The 19,306-nt window shown below is 42.3% G+C and overlaps 1 protein-coding gene across 1 annotated transcript in view; it reads left to right on the plus strand.

Moving 5' to 3' along the window:
• The window catches only part of pcsk5a (proprotein convertase subtilisin/kexin type 5a), a gene marked incomplete at both ends in the record, with an annotated part of 129,091 nt that overhangs the window by 44,820 nt on the left and 64,965 nt on the right, over nt 1-19,306 (plus strand). The window contains 10 exons of the mRNA XM_084047067.1: nt 558-630; nt 3,251-3,626; nt 5,482-5,899; nt 6,209-6,305; nt 9,685-9,787; nt 10,783-10,919; nt 14,808-15,008; nt 15,618-15,686; nt 16,862-16,904; nt 18,780-18,922. Of these exons, the coding sequence (XP_083903193.1) occupies nt 558-630; nt 3,251-3,626; nt 5,482-5,899; nt 6,209-6,305; nt 9,685-9,787; nt 10,783-10,919; nt 14,808-15,008; nt 15,618-15,686; nt 16,862-16,904; nt 18,780-18,922 (1,660 nt within the window). The remainder of the gene's footprint in view (nt 1-557; nt 631-3,250; nt 3,627-5,481; nt 5,900-6,208; nt 6,306-9,684; nt 9,788-10,782; nt 10,920-14,807; nt 15,009-15,617; nt 15,687-16,861; nt 16,905-18,779; nt 18,923-19,306) is intronic.

Raw genomic sequence — 19,306 nt, forward strand, 5'->3', positions numbered from 1 at the left:
CATAGATTTAGCTCAAATAGACATTCAGGTTGAGTAACGTCATTAGCTATTCCATTTAATGATGTCATCACGCAATGATATCACAACATCATGATTACATCAGAAGTAATTGTCCTTTTAAATGTCGTTATTGTATTTCGTAACACAACACCATTCAGCAACTTATGGGAATAAATTGCCCTGCCTTCTAACACCCTTTCTGTTAATTAGTTCCACTGATTCACAGTGGTGCTGGTGTGTGAAATGTTTCACTGGACGATACATCTGAAAGGACATGAATATGACTCCCCAGCTGCTGTGGTAGTCGGACACAAGGTGTACTCATTTGAAGGAAATTATCACAAGAAGAGTGGTCAGATGGAAGTCCACATCTTTAACACAGTGTCCCTAAGCTGGAGGAAGTTGTCCCCATGGAAAAATGGAAGAGGAGAAGGTCCTCCTGAAGTTCCCTCCTGGCGCGGGGGCCACACAGCTGTACTTATAGCAGAGTGCGTCTACATCTGTGGAGGATATCCTAACTGCAACCTGCTCTATGGATTTGATGTCGACTCCCACAGATGGTTCAAGCCCGAGATTTCTGGAACCGTTCCAAAGGGGAGGCACTGCCACACAGCCTGTGTCTTGGAGAAGGTCATGTATATCTATGGAGGATACTATGGAGGATACAGGAACGACATGTACAAGTTGGACACCACCACAATGGTCTGGGCTTTAATTAACACCAGAGGAACTCCACCACCTGCTTCATGTAGTCACTCTGGCACCATCATCGGGACAAAGATGTTTGTATTTGGGGGCTATGGGGACCAGGGAGTCGTCTACAACATCAGAGTGTTTGACACAGAGACCAACAACTGGCTGAACACACCTCCTGCACAGCCTCTCCCAGAAAGACGCTGGGGTCATTCAGCCTTTGCCTACAATGGAGAGCTGTACATATATGGTGGCAACAACGGGAAATACTTAAATGATGTGTGGAAATTCAACCCAGTGACCTTCACCTGGAATAAGGTTGAAGTCAAGGGAAACGGCCCTTCTCTGATGTATTATGATGCATGTTGCATGGTGGGAGATCGTATCATACTCTTTGGAGGCCAACTCTATGATGGTCTGTACATCTTAGATTTAATTCCAACACTGAAGACATTATGCAAGCTAGTAATTATTCAGTACGGTGTGGAGCAGTCAGAGCTCCCTCACAACATCAGGTGGGAACTGGCAGCCATGACTAAAAACCACTAGAAAGGTTCACATGCTCAGTGGAGCGCACATCTCTGCCAGTACAATGTTTTCCTCTTAGATGTAGTGGAGTAGAAGTAAAAGTACTGAAAATTGTAAATACCCAGTAGAGTAAAAAATACCTCAAAATTGTACTTAAGTACAGTACTTGAGTAAATGTACTTAGTTACTTTACCCCACTGGTGGAAACCTTGTATGTCCACCACACCGTTACTTTTCAGTAACACACTCTATGCGATGATGTAAGGGCAGTGTTTCTTAACGTGGGGTCCGGGGACCCCCAGGGGTCCTTTGGAGGGTTCTAGGGGGTTCCCCAGCAAAATTGTGCAGCGGCTATTATCCAAAAAGTCTTGAAAAATCACACCCAGTGTGAAGTGGGCGGTGTCTGGTCATCACAACATCACTCACTTTAAAAAAAGGATAAATTACTTTTTTTAAAGTCCATACTGCTATTCATAGGGCTGCACATGTGTCATGTGTTTCGCTAGCCAATCACAGTCCTGAATTTGCAAAGTCAGCCAATCACATTACAGTTAGTGGTGATGACACTAGCTGTAATATGATTGGCTGACCTTGCAAAATTATCGATTTGCATTAACAATGGAAGGGTTAGGGGGTATACAATGCGTTGTAGACTATTGGCCAATCACGGTGCAGGATTGGTCGGTGTCCAAAGCTCACTTATAGGGGGCGGCTACACCGCCCCAAAAAATGATTAGATAACACAAATCTAGTATGGGGGTCCTTGGCACATTTTCAGATGGGGGTCCGCAGCAAAATACGTATTAATGAGGGGGTCCTTGACATGAAACAGTTCAAGACACACTGATGTAGGGGCATTCGTTTACGGACAAAAACAACACAAAGTGTAAATATGGAGATGAATTTCTGTCCGACAGGGACAATAAACTGTTGTGGTGTGAATACCCAGGGCTTTAACCCATTAACACCGGGAACGCATCTGTGTGTCATTTTTTTATTTCTTTGGCTATTCAAAACCGAGTTCCGCGCTATAAGCTTGCAGATCTGCATTTTTGGGGTGGTGTAACCGCCCCCTATAAGTGACTTTTGGACACTGACCAATCCTGCACCGTGATTGGCCAATAGTCTACAACGCTGTCTACACCCCTAACCCTTCCACAGTCAATGCAAATATATACTTTTGCAAAGTCAGCCAATCACATTACAGCTAGTGTCATCACCACTAGCTGTAATGTGATTGGCTGACTTTGCAAATTCAGGTCTGTGATTGGCTAGCGAAACACATGACACATGTGCAGCCCTATGAATAGCAGTATGGACTTAAAAAAAAGTCATGTATCCTTTTTTTTAAGTGAGTCATGTTGTGATGACCACACACCGCCCACTTCACACTAGGTGTGATTTTTTTTTTACTCATGAAAATGTGTGCAAATCTTTATATATATATTTTTTTTAAAGCGAACATTTGTTACTCAAATATTTGCTTCTGGGGGATTCTACAAATGTCTTCTAAATCCTTTTTTTTTTTTTACTCATGTTGCTATAATCAGTGGTTCTCAAAGGGACCTCAAGAAGCAAAGATTTGCACAAATTTTCATGATAAAAAAAACGAAAGCAGATCTACAGACTTGATAATCAGCAGTGCCCGGTTAAAGGGGAAATCCTCCGCGTCTTTATCACGTTTTTGCCCAAATATGGAAATGTCAGTACTGACAAAATTCAGATCATAGATTTAGCTCAAATAGACATTCAGGTTGAGTAACGTCATTAGCTATTCCATATAATGATGTCATCACACAGTGATATCACAACATCATGATTACATCAGATGTAATTGTCCTTTTAAATGTCGTTATTGTAGTTTCTAACACGACACCATTCAGCAACTTATGGGAATAAATTTCCCTGCCTTCTAACACCCTTTCTGATCATTATTTGCACTGATTCACAGAGGTGCTGGTGTATGAAATGTTTCACTGGACGATACATCTGAAAGGACATGTTAATTCCAACCCAACTGCTGTGGTAGTCGGACACAAGGTGTACTCATTTGAAGGAAACTATCACAAGAACAACAGTGTTCAGATGGAAGTCCACATCTTTAACACAGTGTCTCTGCGCTGGAGGAAGTTGTCCCCATGGACAAATGGAAGAGGAGAAGGTCCCCCTGATGTTCCATCCAGGCGCCTGGGCCACACAGCTGTACTTATAGAAGATTGCATCTACATCTGGGGAGGGTATCCTTACTGCAACCTGCTCTATGGATTTGATGTCGACTCCCACAGATGGTTCAAGCCAGAGATCTCTGGAACTGTTCCAGAGGCGAGGTACAACCACACAGCCTGTGTCTTGGAGAAGGTCATGTGTATCTATGGAGGATACTATGGAGGACGCAGGAACGAGATGTACAAGTTGGACACCACCACAATGGTCTGGGCTTTAATTAACACCAGAGGAACTCCAACACCTGCTTCATATAGTCACTCTGCCACCATCATCGGTACAAAGATGTTTGTATTTGGGGGCTGTGGGGACCAGGGAATCATCTACAACATCAGAGTGTTTGACACAGAGACCAACAACTGGCTGAACACACCTCCTGCACAGCCTCTCCCAGAAAAACGCTGGAGTCAGTCAGCCTTCGCCTACAATGGAGAGCTGTACATATATGGTGGCTACAACTACAACAACGAATACTTAAATGATGTGTGGAAATTCAACCCAGTGACCTTCACCTGGAATAAGGTTGAAGTCAAGGGAAACGGCCCTTCTCAGACGTATTGTATGTGCTGTTGCATGGTGGGAGATCGTATCATACACTTTGGAGGCCACGTCTCTGATGGTCTGTACATCTTAGATTTAATTCCAACACTGAAGACATTATGCAAGCTAGTAGTTATTCAGTACGGTGTGGAGCAGTCAGAACTCCCTCACGACATCAGGTGGGAACTGGCAGCCATGACTAAAAACCACTAGAAAGGTTCACATGCTCAGTGGAGCGCACATCTCTGCCAGTACAATATTTGCCTCTGAGATGTAGTGGAGTAGAAGTAAAAGTACTGAAAATTGTAAATACTCCAGTAGAGTAAAAAATACCTCAAAATTGTACTTAAGTACAGTACTTGAGTAAATGTACTTAGTTACTTTACACCACTGGTGGAAACCTCGTATGTCCACCACACCGTTACTTTTCAGTAACACACTCTATGCGATGATGTAAGGGCAGTGTTTCTCAACGTGGGGTCCGGGGACCCCCAGTGGTCCTTTGGAGGGTTCTAGGGGGTTCCCCATCAAAAGTGTGCAGCGGCTATTATCCAAAAGGTCTTGTAAAAATGATTAGATAACACAAATATAGTACAGGGGTCCTTGGCACATTTTCAGATGGGGGTCCGCAGCAAAATACGTATTAATATGGGGGTCCTTGTCATGAAACAGTTCAAGACACACTGATGTAGGGGCATTCGTTTACGGACAAAAACAACACAAAGTGTAAATATGGAGATAGATTTCTGTCCGACAGGGACAATAAACTGTTGTGGTGTGAATACCCAGGGCTTTAACCCATTAACACCGGGAACGCATCTGTGTGTCATTTTTTGATTTCTTTGGCTATTCAAAACCGAGTTCCGCGATATAAGCTTGTAGATCTGCATTTGTTTTTTACTCTTGAAAATGTGTGCAAATCTTTATATATATATTTTAAAGCGAACATTTGTTACTCAAATATTTGCTTCTGGGGGATTCTACAAATGTCTTCAAATCCTTTTTTTTTTTAAACTCATGTTGCTATAATCAATGGTTCTCAAAGGGACCCCCAGAAGCAAAGATTTGCACAAATTTTCATGATGAAAAAAAAGAAAGCAGATCTACAGACTTGATAATCAGCAGTGCCCGGTTAAAGGGGAAATCCGCCGCGTCTATATCACATTTTTGCCCAAATATGGAAATGTCATAGTACTGACAAAAATCTGATCATAGATTTAGCTCAAATAGACATTCAGGTTGAGTAACGTCATTAGCTATTCCATATAATTATGTCATCACGCAATGATATCACAACATCATTATGACATCAGATGTAATTGTCCTTTTAAATGTTGTTATTGTATTTTCTAACACAACACCATTCAGCAACTTCTGGGAATAAATTGCCCTGCCTTCTAACACCCTTTCTGTTCATTATTTGCACTGATTCACAGTGGTGCTGGTGTATGAAATGTTTCACTGGACGATACATCTGAAAGGACATGTTAATTCCAGCCCAGCTGCTGTGGTAGTCGGACACAAGGTGTACTCATTTGAAGGAAACTATCACAAGAACAACTGTGTTCAGATTGATGTCCACATCTTTAATACAGTGTCTCTGCGCTGGAGGAAGTTGCCCCCATGGACACATGGAAGAGGAGAAGGTCCCCCTGATGTTCCCTCCAGGCGCCTGGGTCACACAGCTGTACTTATAGAAGATTACGTCTACATCTGGGGAGGATATCCTTACTGCAACCTGCTCTATGGATTTGATGTCGACTCCCACAGATGGTTCAAGCCCGAGATTTCTGGAACCGTTCCAGAGGCGAGGCACTACCACACAGCCTGTGTCTTGGAGAAGGTCATGTATATCTATGGAGGATACTATGGAGGATACAGGAATGACATGTACAAGTTTGACACCACCACAATAGTCTGGGCTTTAATTAACACCAGAGGAACTCCACCACCTGTTTCATATAGTCACTCTGCCACCATCATCGGGACAAAGATGTTTGTATTTGGGGGCTTTGGGGACCAGGGAGTCATATACAACATCAGAGTGTTTGACACAGAGACCAACAACTGGCTGAACACACCTCCTGCACAGCCTCTCCCAGAAAGACGCCGGGGTCATTCAGCCTTTGCCTACAATGGAGAGCTGTACATATATGGTGGCAACAACGGGAAATACTTAAATGATGTGTGGAAATTCAACCCAGTGACCTTCACCTGGAATAAGGTTGAAGTCAAGGGAAACGGCCCTCCTCAGACGTTGCATATGTGCTGTTGCATTGTGGGAGATCGTATCATCCACTTTGGAGGCCACGTCTCTGATGGTCTGTACATCTTAGATTTAAGTCCAACACTGAAGACATTATGCAAGCTAGTAGTTATTCAGTACGGTGTGGAGCAGTCAGAACTCCCTCACAACATCAGGTGGGAACTGGCAGCCATGACTAAAAACCACTAGAAAGGTTCACATGCTCAGTGGAGCGCACATCTCTGCCAGTACAATATTTGCCTCTTAGATGTAGTGGAGTAGAAGTAAAAGTACTGAAAATTGGAAATACTCCAGTAAAAAATACCTCAAAATTGTACTTAACTCTCTGGCTGCCAAGACCGAATTTTAATGAGTTTTTGAAAATAAATAAATATATATATATATATATATATATTTGGAAAAAAACGTTGAGAACCCAAGATATCATGATATGAAGATTTGCTGCTCCATTCATTCACTTCTTGTTTAACGTATTACTTAAAAAGGCTGTATCTCGGCTCCTGTGTACTTTTTGGGGCGGTGTAACCGCCCCCTATAAGTGAGGTTTGGACACTGACCAATCCTGCACCGTGATTGGCCAATAGTCTACAACGCAGTCTACAACCCTAACCCTTCCACAGTCAATGCAAATCTATACTTTTGCAAAGTCAGCCAATCACATTACAGCTAGTGTCATCACCACTAGCTGTAATGTGATTGGCTGACTTTGCAAATTCAGGACTGTGATTGGCTAGCGAAACACATGACACATGTGCAGCCCTATGAATAGCAGTATGGACTTAAAAAAAACACTTTTATGTTTTTTTTTTAAGTGAATCACTTCCATCACTGTGATGACCACTGTGACCACACCGCCCACTTCACACTGGGTGTGATTGTTTTTTTACTATGTATTTTTGGCCCAGACATGATATTTTCAAAGGCAGACAATTAATGTCAACGAGGTCGCGATGACCTCGTAACCATCAGGGAATCGATCATACTGGAGATACATATTCTGTGACTACTTGAAAAAGGTAAGAAAATCGAAAAAATCTCTGCCAGTTGCCAAACGCAGCCAGAAATAAGTCTGGCAGTGAGAGAGTTAAGTACAGTACTTAATTAAATGTACTTAGTTACTTTACACCACTGGTGAAAACCTTGTATATGTGTCCACCACACAGTTACTTTTCAGTAACACACTCTTTTATACGATGATGTAAGGGCAGTGTTTCTCAACGTGGGGTCCGGGGACAACAGACTTAGTTCTTGTTCTTTTCTCCATTAGTCCCTCCCTGACACTTTGGTCTAGTTTTTATTTGTTGAGGAAATTGTCAATATATTTAGTCTTAGTTTCAGTCATCATAACTTAGCTTTTATTTAGTTTTCGTCAGTGAAAAAAGGTAGTCGACGAACATCCTTCCTCATAGTTTTAGTCGACGAAATCAACACTGCTTTCCTGTTGAGCGTGTCTGTGGCAGTGGCGTGCACAGACATTTTGAGGGGCAGGTGCTCAAGTAAATTATACTTTTTTTTGTTTACTTGGTCTGCTCTTTTTTCCCTCTACACCTAATACCTCTTTGCCAAAAATAGCAGATCTACAAGCTCGCAGCGCGAGGCGTTGTGAGCTTGTAGATCTGCTATTTTTGGCTAAAGTTCTCCTCAGAAAAGGGATGCTAGGTTTCGAGTGGTTATGGTAAAAAGAAAAATCATATCACATAAAGATTTGGCAGACCCCCTGTAGTAACTCTGAGGACCCCCTATAGGGGTCCCGGACCCCCTGTTGAAGACCCCTGCTGTAAACTGAAAAACAAAACAAAAAACTGGTCAAGAGGGCAAAGGGCAGGTGCTCTAGCACCGCCTAGAGTCTATCTGTGCACGTCCCTGGTCTGCGGGTTTTTATATATATTTAACCAATGGGAAAAATGACATGATTGTGACTAAAATGATAAACATTGGATCCGTTGGAATCATGGGTTCATTTTTCCATTTTCTTAAAAGTAACTGTTTTGGACATACAAGGTTTCCACCCAACAGAGATGATAACGGTATAGAGACATTCTGCTGTTCCTGTTTAGAATATGGAATGACATCTATATCGGAGAAACACAGAAACAAACAGAGATTGATGATGTTTATGATGGGAGCAGAGGGAGCAGGTTATTGATATTTATCTCCGCCAGACCGAAGGCAAGAGGGGAATATTAGGTTTCTCCCCGTGTGTGTGTGTGTGTGTGTGTGTGTGTGTGTGTGTGTGTGTGTGTGTGTGTGTGTGTGTGTGTGTGCGTGTGCGTGCGTGCGTGTGTGCGTGCGTGCGTGCGTGCGTGTGTGTGTGCGTGCGTGTGTGTGCCTGCCTCATAACCTTCGTTATGATGAATAGGAACTTAAAGGAGTAGTTCACCCCAAAAATTACTTATTTTCTATCGATTACACTCCCATTTGTGTAAAAGAAAAACAAACACTTTCAAGATTTTTCTAAAATGTACAAAAAATAGCAGATGTACAAGATTGCAGTGATTGCTGTTGCATGTATATCTGCTATTTTTTTGAGAACCACTGTTCTAACCCACTTTCCTTTGCTATTTATATATAGCTCAAATCTAAAATGACACAGGTGCTTATCTTAGGGGTCTTCAACGTTTTCAGGCCAAGGACCCCCTAGCTGAGAGAGAGATGAAGCAGGGACCCCCTCTATATTGTATAACATTGTGTTTCAGATTAAAGATTTTTTTTTTACTTAGTCTTCTCTTTTTTTCCCTCTACACCTCTTTGCCAAAAATAACAGATCTACAAGCTTGTAGATCTGTTATTTTCGGCTAATGTTCCCCTCAGGAAAGGAATTCTAGGGTTCAAGTGGTTAATGTAAAAAAAAAACGAAATCATATCACACAAAGATTGGGCGTACCCCCTATAGTAGCTCTGAGGACCCCCTAGGGGTCCCGGACCCCCTGTTGAAGACCCCTGGCTTATCGGGTTAACATACTCTACCACATTGGTTCTCAAAGTGGGGTCCGGGGACCCCCAGGGGTCCTTGAGGGGGTTCCAGGGGGTTCCAGGGGGTACCCAGCAAAATGTGTAAATATAGCATCAGAATCATTTTAACCTTTTATACTTTGGCTATTCAAAAATAGCAGATCTACAAGCTATGAGCTTGTAGATCTGCTATTTTTGAAAAATCTTGAAAATTTGTGCAAATCTTTGAATATATGTTTTTTTTCAAGCGAACATTTGTAACTCAAATCTTTGCTTCTGGGGGTCCCTGGAACAAAATATTTTTAGATGGGGGTCCGCGGACAAATACATATCATTTTGGGGGTCCTTGACATGAAAAAGTTTGAGAACCACTGTTCTACCATACAGATTGGTCAAAATAACGTTTTAGTCCCTATAGAAAAAGTGATGGATTTGCAGCTCTCTAACAATGCTGCTGCTGTTGTTGTTCATCCCATCATCAGGAGAGTACCAGGACAGCGGTGGGATGTGTCACCCGTGTGATAAGACGTGTGCAAAGTGCACGGGGCCCCGCCCTGCCGACTGCATCGGCTGTGCTTCTTCACGGTGAGTTGGCCCTGGTGTGTGTGACGCCCCCTGCTGGCTCAGAGGCAGTAGTGCTGGAAAGTAACTAAGTACGGTACATTTATGATCCAGTATTGTACTTAAAGGTAAGGTACTGTAAGTGATTTTCTTTGGCAAAAATAAATGTTAAAACTAGCGCTATATTGTGATAGTAATCATTGCTATAGAGCGTTTGCTCAGTAACAGGAGTCTCCATGTCTCTCCAGCTCTTTATTAAACAGAAAATGCGTTTTCAGGTCAGGACACCAATTTGATCCAATCAGGATAGAGAACTCAGTCAGGATACAGATTAAACAAGTGAAATTGGAAGTGATGACACAAATGAGCTGAACAAATTGGAACTGGAACATTATAAAAATGAAGTTGATACACGTACTCTTTCCTGATTGGCTGAAATGTTGTCACCTATACCTGAAAGTTGTTTAGAGACCCCTGTTACTGAACAAACACTCTATAGCAGTGTTTCCTATCAGAATATAGTGCTTTAACCTTTTAATACAAAACGTTTTGTTTTAACCAAGAAATATCACTTACCCTACCTTTAACCCATTAAGACCTGAGGCGATTATTTAAAAAATTCTAAATCCTAACAGTTTTTGGAAAAAAAAAAAAAAAAAAAAATGTTTCAAGATTTTTCAAAAATAGCAGATATACAAGCTCATAGCGCGGCACTCGGTGCCGCGCTATGAGCTTGTAGATCTGCTATTCTTGAATAGCCGAAGAAATCTAAAGTGACACAGATGCGTTCCAGGTAATGGGTTAATTGTTTCCATTTTATGATACTGTACTTATGATTTTCAGGCCACTATACGGAGCCTGCAGACCCCGTTGGTTGCATATCATTCCTCATCTCTCTCTCTCTCTTCCTCCTGCCGTTTCCTGTCTCTCTCTCTCCCCACTGTCGCTATCAAATATAAGGCTTGAAAATATTCCCCCTCCCCAAATAAATATTCTGCTTTCCTCTGTGCTCTCTCCAGAGCTCTGGATGAGGGTCGCTGTGTGGCAGAGTGTGCCAAGGGGAAGTACCCGTCAGGTGGACAGTGCCACCTGTGTGACCACACCTGCGCCACCTGCGTGGACGCAGCTGCTGCCAGCTGCACCAGCTGTGACACGGGTGAGGTGCAATGCATTACACTGGCATGTGGTTCTTTACTGATAGCATGTGTGGACCAGTGGCGTGCACAGATATTTTGAGGGTCAGGTTGCTCAAATAAATTATACTTTTTTTTGTTTACTTGGTCAGCTCTTTTTTCCCTCTACACCTATACCTCTTTGCCAAAAATAGCCGATCTACAAGCTCACAACGCCTCGCAGCGCGAGGCGTTGTGGGCTTGTAGATCTGCTATTTTTGGCTAAAGTTCTCCTCAGAAAAGGGATGCTAGGTTTCGAGTGGTTATGGTAAAAAGACAAATCATGTCACATAAAGATTTGGCCGACCCCCCCCCCCCCTGTAGTAACTCTGAGGACCCCCTAGGGGTCCCGGACCCCCTGTTGAAGACCCCTGCTGTAAACTGAAAAAAAAAACTTTTTTTATATTTTTTTCAAAAGGGCACTTCTGGTCAAGAGGGCAAAGGGCAGTTGCTCTAGCACCACCTAGAGTCTATCTGTGCACGTCCCTGATGTGGACCCTAAGAGTCTGTAACTCTGAGAGTGTACAAAGCAGTGTTGATTTTGTCGACGAAAACTATGACGAAAAAATGTTCGTCGACTACCCTTTTTTCACTGACGAAAACTAAATAAAAACTAAGCTATGATGACTAAAACTAAGACTAAAAATATTGACAATTTCGTCAACAAATAAAAACTAGACTAAAATGTTAGTGAGGGACTAGTGGAGAAGAGATCCAGTAGAACTAAAAGACAAGTCATTTTATGTTTGGTTGAGCTCGGGTGTTGAGCTCTAAAAATAGCAGATCTACAAGCTCACAACGCGTCGCGCTGCGACGCGTTGTGCGCTTGTAGATCGGCTATTTTCAGCATGCAACCAAGTGTAAAATCAGCCATTACGACGCCATCAAGGCACCGCCAAAATAACTTTTTGTCGACTAAATCAACTGTAGATTTAGTCGACTATAATCTTACGATATTTAGTCGACTAAAACTAGACTGAAACTTAAACATTTCAGATGACCAACATATGACTAAAACGAAACAGAATTGTATTCAAAAGACGAAATTTGCTGTCAAAATCAACACTGGTACAAATGGAACCAAATGGACCCTTACGGGTCCATTTGGTTGCATGTGTACACTCTCAGAGTTACATTATTAACACTGAGGGTTTGACAGTGTAGATTCGGGTCCCAGAGACAAAGAATTGTATCAATATGGGGGGTCTGTGACCTATAGATCGATTTACTGACATCTTTATTGACAAGATGTATACATGAACATAATTGTATCTGTCAAAGGGATAAAACATCTGTTCCTGTCCTTGGAGTGTCCTTGGTGTGTGTGTGTGTGTGTGTGTGTGTGTGTGTGTGTGTGTGTGTGTGTGTGTGTGTGTGTGTGTGTGTGTGTGTGTGTGTGTGTGTGCGTGTGCGTGCGCGCGCGCATGCGTGCGTGCGTGTGCGTGCATTCATGTGTAAAATTAAATCATGAATAAATACATCCATACAGTGCAATTTCTAATGTAAATGACAACTAAACTAACAAAGACAACATGGGTATACTGTATGTGGAACCAACTCAATTATTTATGGGTATAATTAGGTCCAGCTGCTATTTCAGCCAGCTCTTGATGCATAGCAAACTGGGGGTGCTTGAAATGAAAAACATAATCACCGACTTGTAGTAATGGGTGCAGGTGCATATATATAGTGAACGATGGAGAGAGAGAGACAGAAAGACAGAAAGATGAGGTGGTGGAAAGTGCAAGTACATGTACTCAAGTACTGTACTTAAGTACAATTGTGAGGTATTTTTTACTTTACTGGCGTATTTCCAATTGTCTACACTTTTACTTCTACTCCACTACATCTCAGAGGCAAATATTGTACTTTTTACTCCACTATAATTGTTTGAAAACTTTAGTTACTAGTTACTTTGTAGATGTACATTATTACATTATAAAACATACATTAAGCATTTTAGTCCTATTTTATTACCTCGGCTATTTGAAAATAGCCGATCTACAAGCTCACAACGCGTCGCGTCGCGACGCGTTGTGAGCTTGTAGATCTGCTATTTTCCAAACATCTCAGTACTTTTACCTTTGGTACTTAAAGTACATTTTTGACACCGATACTTTTGTACTTTTACTGAATGCATTTTGAACACCAGACTTTTATTTCTACATGGCCGTATTGATACTTTTACTTAAATAAAACATTTGAGTACTTTTTCCACCACTGCAATAGGGATATATACAGTAGGGAGGAGGTAGAGAGATGGCATCCACATATCCGTGGATTAGGCAAGGCTTACTTACTTATGTATAAATTAATCAAATGTAAAGCCCTTCAAATTGATTTGAAAGATTTGCAAGATGCACTCTGTGGTAATGTTTTAGGGACTCTCCAAAAATAGTGATCGGCATCTGACCCTAACCCAAATTTGGCACGGTTCAGGCTCTACAATGGATTCATCAACATTATTCTGTCTTTTTTCTTTTGTATAGCCAATTATTTTTTACCCCCTTTTTCTCCCGGATTTAGTCGTTATTCCAATCAGGGCCGGCCCTCGGATTTCCGTGGCCCTAAATACTAAAATAATAACGGTAGTTTTTGGATAGGAGATACATGACATAATTACAATATGAAAGTAAAAAAAAATATATATATATATATACATTTTTTTGTGGCCCCCTAGTGGTTGTGGCCCTAAGCGACCGCTTATATTGCTTATAGCAGTGGCCGGCCCTGATTCCAATTAATTCCTCCCCACACATGTCTGTGTTGTCACTGCTGTTGCATCCTACTGACTCACCTGCCTGTGAGTCAGTATAGATGCAACACTTCCCCCCCCCCCCCCAGCCCGTAGGAGTGTACATGCAACGATCAATATCACCCCCCCTTCCCTCCCCCGAACACGGGCCAAATTGTGTTCGCATAGACCAGTGGTTTTCAACCCTTTTCATGTCAAGGTCCATTATTTATTGGACATTTGAGCCACGGAACCACCGTTTGATGCGATTTAGACTCTCAGACCCAAGACTTAGAATATTTTGTTTTCGTTGGATGAGATTATGTCCACAATTCCATCCATGCTCTATTGATGTTGGTACAAATAGGAGAGATAACAGGCAAACGTTGATCAAAAATAACAATTCTTTAATTAAGTAATGCAGATGTTTAACAATAATATAACTCTTGAGAGCGTAAAATGTAACCAAATGGACCCGTATAGGGTCCATTTGGTTACATTTTACACTCTCAAGAGTTATAGATCTATAGAGCACCGAAGTCTGACGTAATTTATACATCCTAGGTTTGTCTACCTGGTTCGCGTTTTTCCACCCCCATTCTGAATCCCCATAGACGTCTTTAATATCGCGTCAAATAAGAACTGTGTTCCAAAAATAAACAAATGACCGCGGCGGTTTGACTCTTATGGATATGAAGCATCAACTGACGGTGAGAAAACGATAATGTTACTTCCGCCGAATTAGTTACATTTTAGCCAGAAACAGACTGTATCAAATATGAGTGACTGACTATCATAAACGATACAGAACCTCCTCCCTGACAATATCGGCGAGACAGTTTTGTTTATTTTTTGGACCACAATTCTTATATGAGACGATTCTATGATGACCCAATGTTATTCTCCATAGAGAAATGACTTTACGAACCTGGGGATGAACGAGTGACGTCAGGACTTCTGTACTCTATAAGGGTCCATTTGGTTACCAACTCTCCATCATTTAGCTGGGGACCACTTGCAACCCCCTCAAGGACCCCCACTGGTGGTCCCCGGACCACTGGTTGAGAACCACTGGCATAGACAACTCGACAATGCTGGATGTACCACTCCCAACATTTATTCTTCTTTCTGCCCTCAGATAAGTTTGGGATGGAGCGTTACCTGCACAAAGGCATGTGTGTGGACGCCTGTCCCGAAGCCCTCTACCACACCAAGGAGATGACCTGTGAGGCGTGTTCAGAACACTGCACGCTCTGCACGGGCCCGGAGCGCTGCCTCCGCTGTAACTCCTCCTACTACCTCTCTAGTGGAGCGTGCGCCAAGCTGGAGTGTGGAGAAGGTGAGGAATAACACATTTTTTTTTGTTTTAGATGTGAGCTAAAAAGCATTATTTTATACTTCGGGCTATTCAAAAACAGCAGATCTACAAGCTCCTAGCGCGTCACTTCGTGCCGCGCTAGGAGCTTGTAGATCTGCTATTTTTTTTTAAATCAGGAAAATGTGTGCAAATATTTGATTATGTACAGCAGTATATTCTTTTAAAGCGATATTTTTTTTTCTGGGGGTCCCTGGAACAAAATATCTTTTTAGATGGGGGGGTTGGCCAAATACATATAATTTTGGGGGTCCTTGACATGAAAAAGTTTGAGAACCACTGATATAGCAATAGACGTTTTTCAGAAAACTGTGAGAAAAATTAGAAGACATTCGTAGAATCGGCCTCAGGTCTTAACATTCTCTACCACACAGATAGGTTAAAATAACGTTTTATTCATTCAAATTCGTTATGGTATTGGAGCTTTAAGTACGTGTAATTTTGGGATGTAATATCCTCAAAGCACACTGTCCTTTCCTGTCCTCATCTCCTCCTCTTTAACTGACACCATATTCTCTCTCTCTCTCTCTCTCTCTCTCTCTCTCTCTCTCTCTCTCTCTCTCTCTCTGTCAGGTGAAGTGGAAGACCCCGAGTATGACGACTGCATGGCCTGTGAGGAAGGCTGCATGAAATGCGTGCTGTGTAAGTCACGGACAGTTAAATATTAATAATAACACTATTTCGCACACCTGAACGAGGCCTCTCTCTTCTATATAGACCCAAACCTCCTCTGCAAAAATTGTGCGTGGCTGGTGTTGAAGCATACATGGGGGCCACATGCGGCCCCCACCTTCACTTAATGCGGCCCGCAGGTTAATATCGGAATGCTGATATATTATTGATTTCAGCTGTTACAATTCCAAACATGCAAACATGACCCGCTTTAATTACTTCAGTCTATATTAGTAGTTTAATAACTTGTATTAAAATTCTATTGTCTTTTTTTATGTCCAATGTATTTGTATTAGAGTTCATACTTAACATGAGTATAACTAAATGCATTTGATATTAAATAAAATGTGTAAAAAATTTACTTTTCAGGATTCCAATAGAAAATTTCAAATAAAATTCTGGATTCCAATTCAAAAATAGCAAAAATAGCCGATCTACAAGACTCAAAACGCGTCGCACCGCGACGCGTTTTGAGTCTTGTAGATCGGCTATTTTTGCTACTTTTGTGTGACATAGAATGGCGAAGTACGGCATTCATTTACGAAAAAAGTGAAAAATACGGAGATAAGAGGTTTCTGCCCGACAGTATGTGCAATAGACCATATTCACACGGCGGCCATTTTGGAATTTAACATTGAGAGTGCCACCCCGTTGCCGTGGCACTTCATTGACTTAACTCATTCACTGCCAGAATTATTTCTGGCCCGTTTGAACACCGCCAAGATTTTTCATTGAAAATAAAAAAGTACTCAGGAGCCGAGATACAGAATTTTTAAGTTTTAAGTTAACAAGGAAGTGGATGGGAGTCTATATCTTCGAAAAATCATATCTCCTTGGTCTTTGGGTAAAAAAAAAAAAAAAAAAAGTAAAAAAAAAAAAAAAAAAAGTCGTTTTAGTCGTTCTTGGCAGGCATGGCTTATGGACAAAGTCGTTTTAGTCGTTCTAGGCAGGGAATGAGTTAATAGAAACATGGCCGCCGTGTGAATATGGTCTATAATGTGGCCCTCTGGAGTGAGTGTGGAAATTACAGTGGCCCTCTCCATCATCAAAAGTTTCCCACCCCTGTGTTGAAGGGAGAAGGGCTTGCTGGTAAGTTGTTGTGCCCTGCAGGGAGAGAGCTGAGTTTGTCTGTCTGTGTTCAACAGATAACCCCAGGCATTGCCTGTCCTGCAAAGAGGGCTTTTACAAGTAAGACCGTGTGCCCCCCTCACTTTCCCGCCGCGTGTGATCTTTGCCTTCCCTGCGTTGTTTGACTCTTATTACCTCTCTTGTTCACACGCTTGTTATCGCTATTTCAGGCACCGGGGTGAATTGGTTGTTAGTGCGGTGACAAAGTGCTTGTTTTGTGTGTGGATGGGGGATTCGTGCATAGGGGGCTTAAAAGCCTATAAGCCGATTTTTGTAGTTCATTTTTCCTGTACATTTCCTGAATTTTAGAAGGGTGAAAATGATAGATGAGCCCTGATGTCAGCAACGCAGCTGCAGATAATACAATTAATAATGTGTTAGAATTAGCTGTGCCAATGTGCAAGTATGTAAGTAAGTAGCCTTGGGAACTGCGTGATATTTTTCTACAACAGACTTCTTTTTTTTAAATTGTTTTTATCCCACGATTTTGTGTGCCAATTGTCTAAGTAATCCTGGGCGCTACACTCCCTCTGCCAACCTAGGGAGAGCTCAGAGCCAAGCTCGTGCCTCCCTCAATGCATGAGAGCTAACAAGCCTTCTTATCACCTGATAGGGGGTAGTTTCCCTGGTTAGACGTAGTGCGTGGAAGGAACACGTTTATTCCAACCAGTTCCTTTCCCCTCCATCAGGCACCCCGGCTGACCAGGGGGAGGCAGTATAGAGACCAGGATTACTGCATGTTTTTGTAAGGATAGGATATACTTCCCTATACTACCCTAGGAGACACAGGGAGAACATGCAAATTCCACATTTGTCACATTCTAAATAATACAACCCAAAACCACAATGTTTTAACTGGTCTGGTGTCGTGCCTCGCCAACACTGGCCTCGCTGAGCATTGAACTGCCGACCTCAACCCCCTCGTGATTGAATCCCGCTTGCCGGCACTCTTTTTCCGACAACCAGCCATGTGGCCATTAGGTCAAGAGTCTATATATCTCCTGTTTCTGTAGCGCGAGACAGCTTGAGGTACAAGTGCACCTCCTGGACGTGACACTAGTATGTCGAAGGAACTTAACCCCAATCCAAACCTTGATGCCGAGTGCCGAGCAGGGAGGCAATGCATGGGTACCTTTTTTATAGTCTAGTCTGGTATGACTCGGCCAGGGATTGAACCCCGACCTCCCCACCATCCCAAGCATACTGTGTGTTGACTGTCAATGCTTGCACATTGGCACTTATGAATTTCATTCTGCTGCAACTGCATTGCTTTCATCCAGTGTTGATTTCGTCGACTAAAACTATGACGAAAAATGTTGTCGATTACCCTTTTTTCTCTGACGAAAACTAAATAAAAACTAAGCTGCGACGACTAAAACTAAGACTAAATATATTGACATTTTCCAAATAAAAAACAAGACTAAAATGTTTGTGAGGGAGTGGAAAAGAGATCCAGTAGAACTAAAAGACAATTAATTTTATGTTTGGTTGCGCTCGGGTGTTGCGCTCTAAAAATAGCAGATCTACAAGCTCACAACGCGTCGCGCTGCGACGCGTTGTGAGCTTGTAGATCGGCTGATGATATTTAGTCAACTAAAACTAGACTAAAAAAAAACATTTCAGATGGCTAAAATATGACTCAAACTAAATGGAATTTTATTCAAAAGACTATGACTAAAACCAAATCAAAATTTGCTGTCAAAACAGGTCAGCCTGCCGTGTTTTTACACTTCTGTAGTTTTTAACCTGTACAGGGAAAAAAAAAACTACAAAAAAAGGGACTAGGGTTTAATGTCCCTTTAATTTTTACTTCGTCGAAAAAATAGCCGATCTCGACTCGCTGCGAGCTTGTAGATCGGCTGTTATCGGCACATTGCACCAATACGATTAAGTACTGTATGAATGAGTGTCCTCCCCTTTGTTGCTGTTTGTTAGCTTTCAGGACGGCTGCTACAAGCACTGCCCGGCTAAGACGTACAGCGTGGAGGACGACATGACCTGCGTCCCGTGTGACGACAACTGTGTCAGCTGTGACGGACACGAGTGCTACTGGTGCGAGTCGGACCTCTTCTTATCAGGTGAGTGTGGTCATTGTTGTCTCCGCCAGGCCGAAAGGCATGGCGAGAGAGTACCTTTTACCCCCTGTCCGTCCGCGTGTCTGTGTGTCCTGTCCGTGTGTTAGCAGCTAATCTCCGGCACCGTTGGCCCGGTCGCTGCGAAACTGTGCACACACACTCCCTGGATGCCAAATCAGAACCTCTACCCCAAATGTTTCACATGGGCTTGTTATAGCGCCACCAGGAGGCCCATTTGTGTACATTAGACCAGCAGGTCTAATTTAGCAAAACACATTTTTGGAACAAAATGCCTCAAATCATGAATGCAGTGTCTGATTGCAGTGAAAGGCCTAAGAATAAATGGCACCCTTTTCACATGGCCCTTTTTTGGCCTATTATAGCGCC

Source organism: Gymnoscopelus microlampas (assembly GCF_963454915.1).
Source record: "Gymnoscopelus microlampas genome assembly, chromosome: 21".
Taxonomy (NCBI): domain Eukaryota; kingdom Metazoa; phylum Chordata; class Actinopteri; order Myctophiformes; family Myctophidae; genus Gymnoscopelus; species Gymnoscopelus microlampas.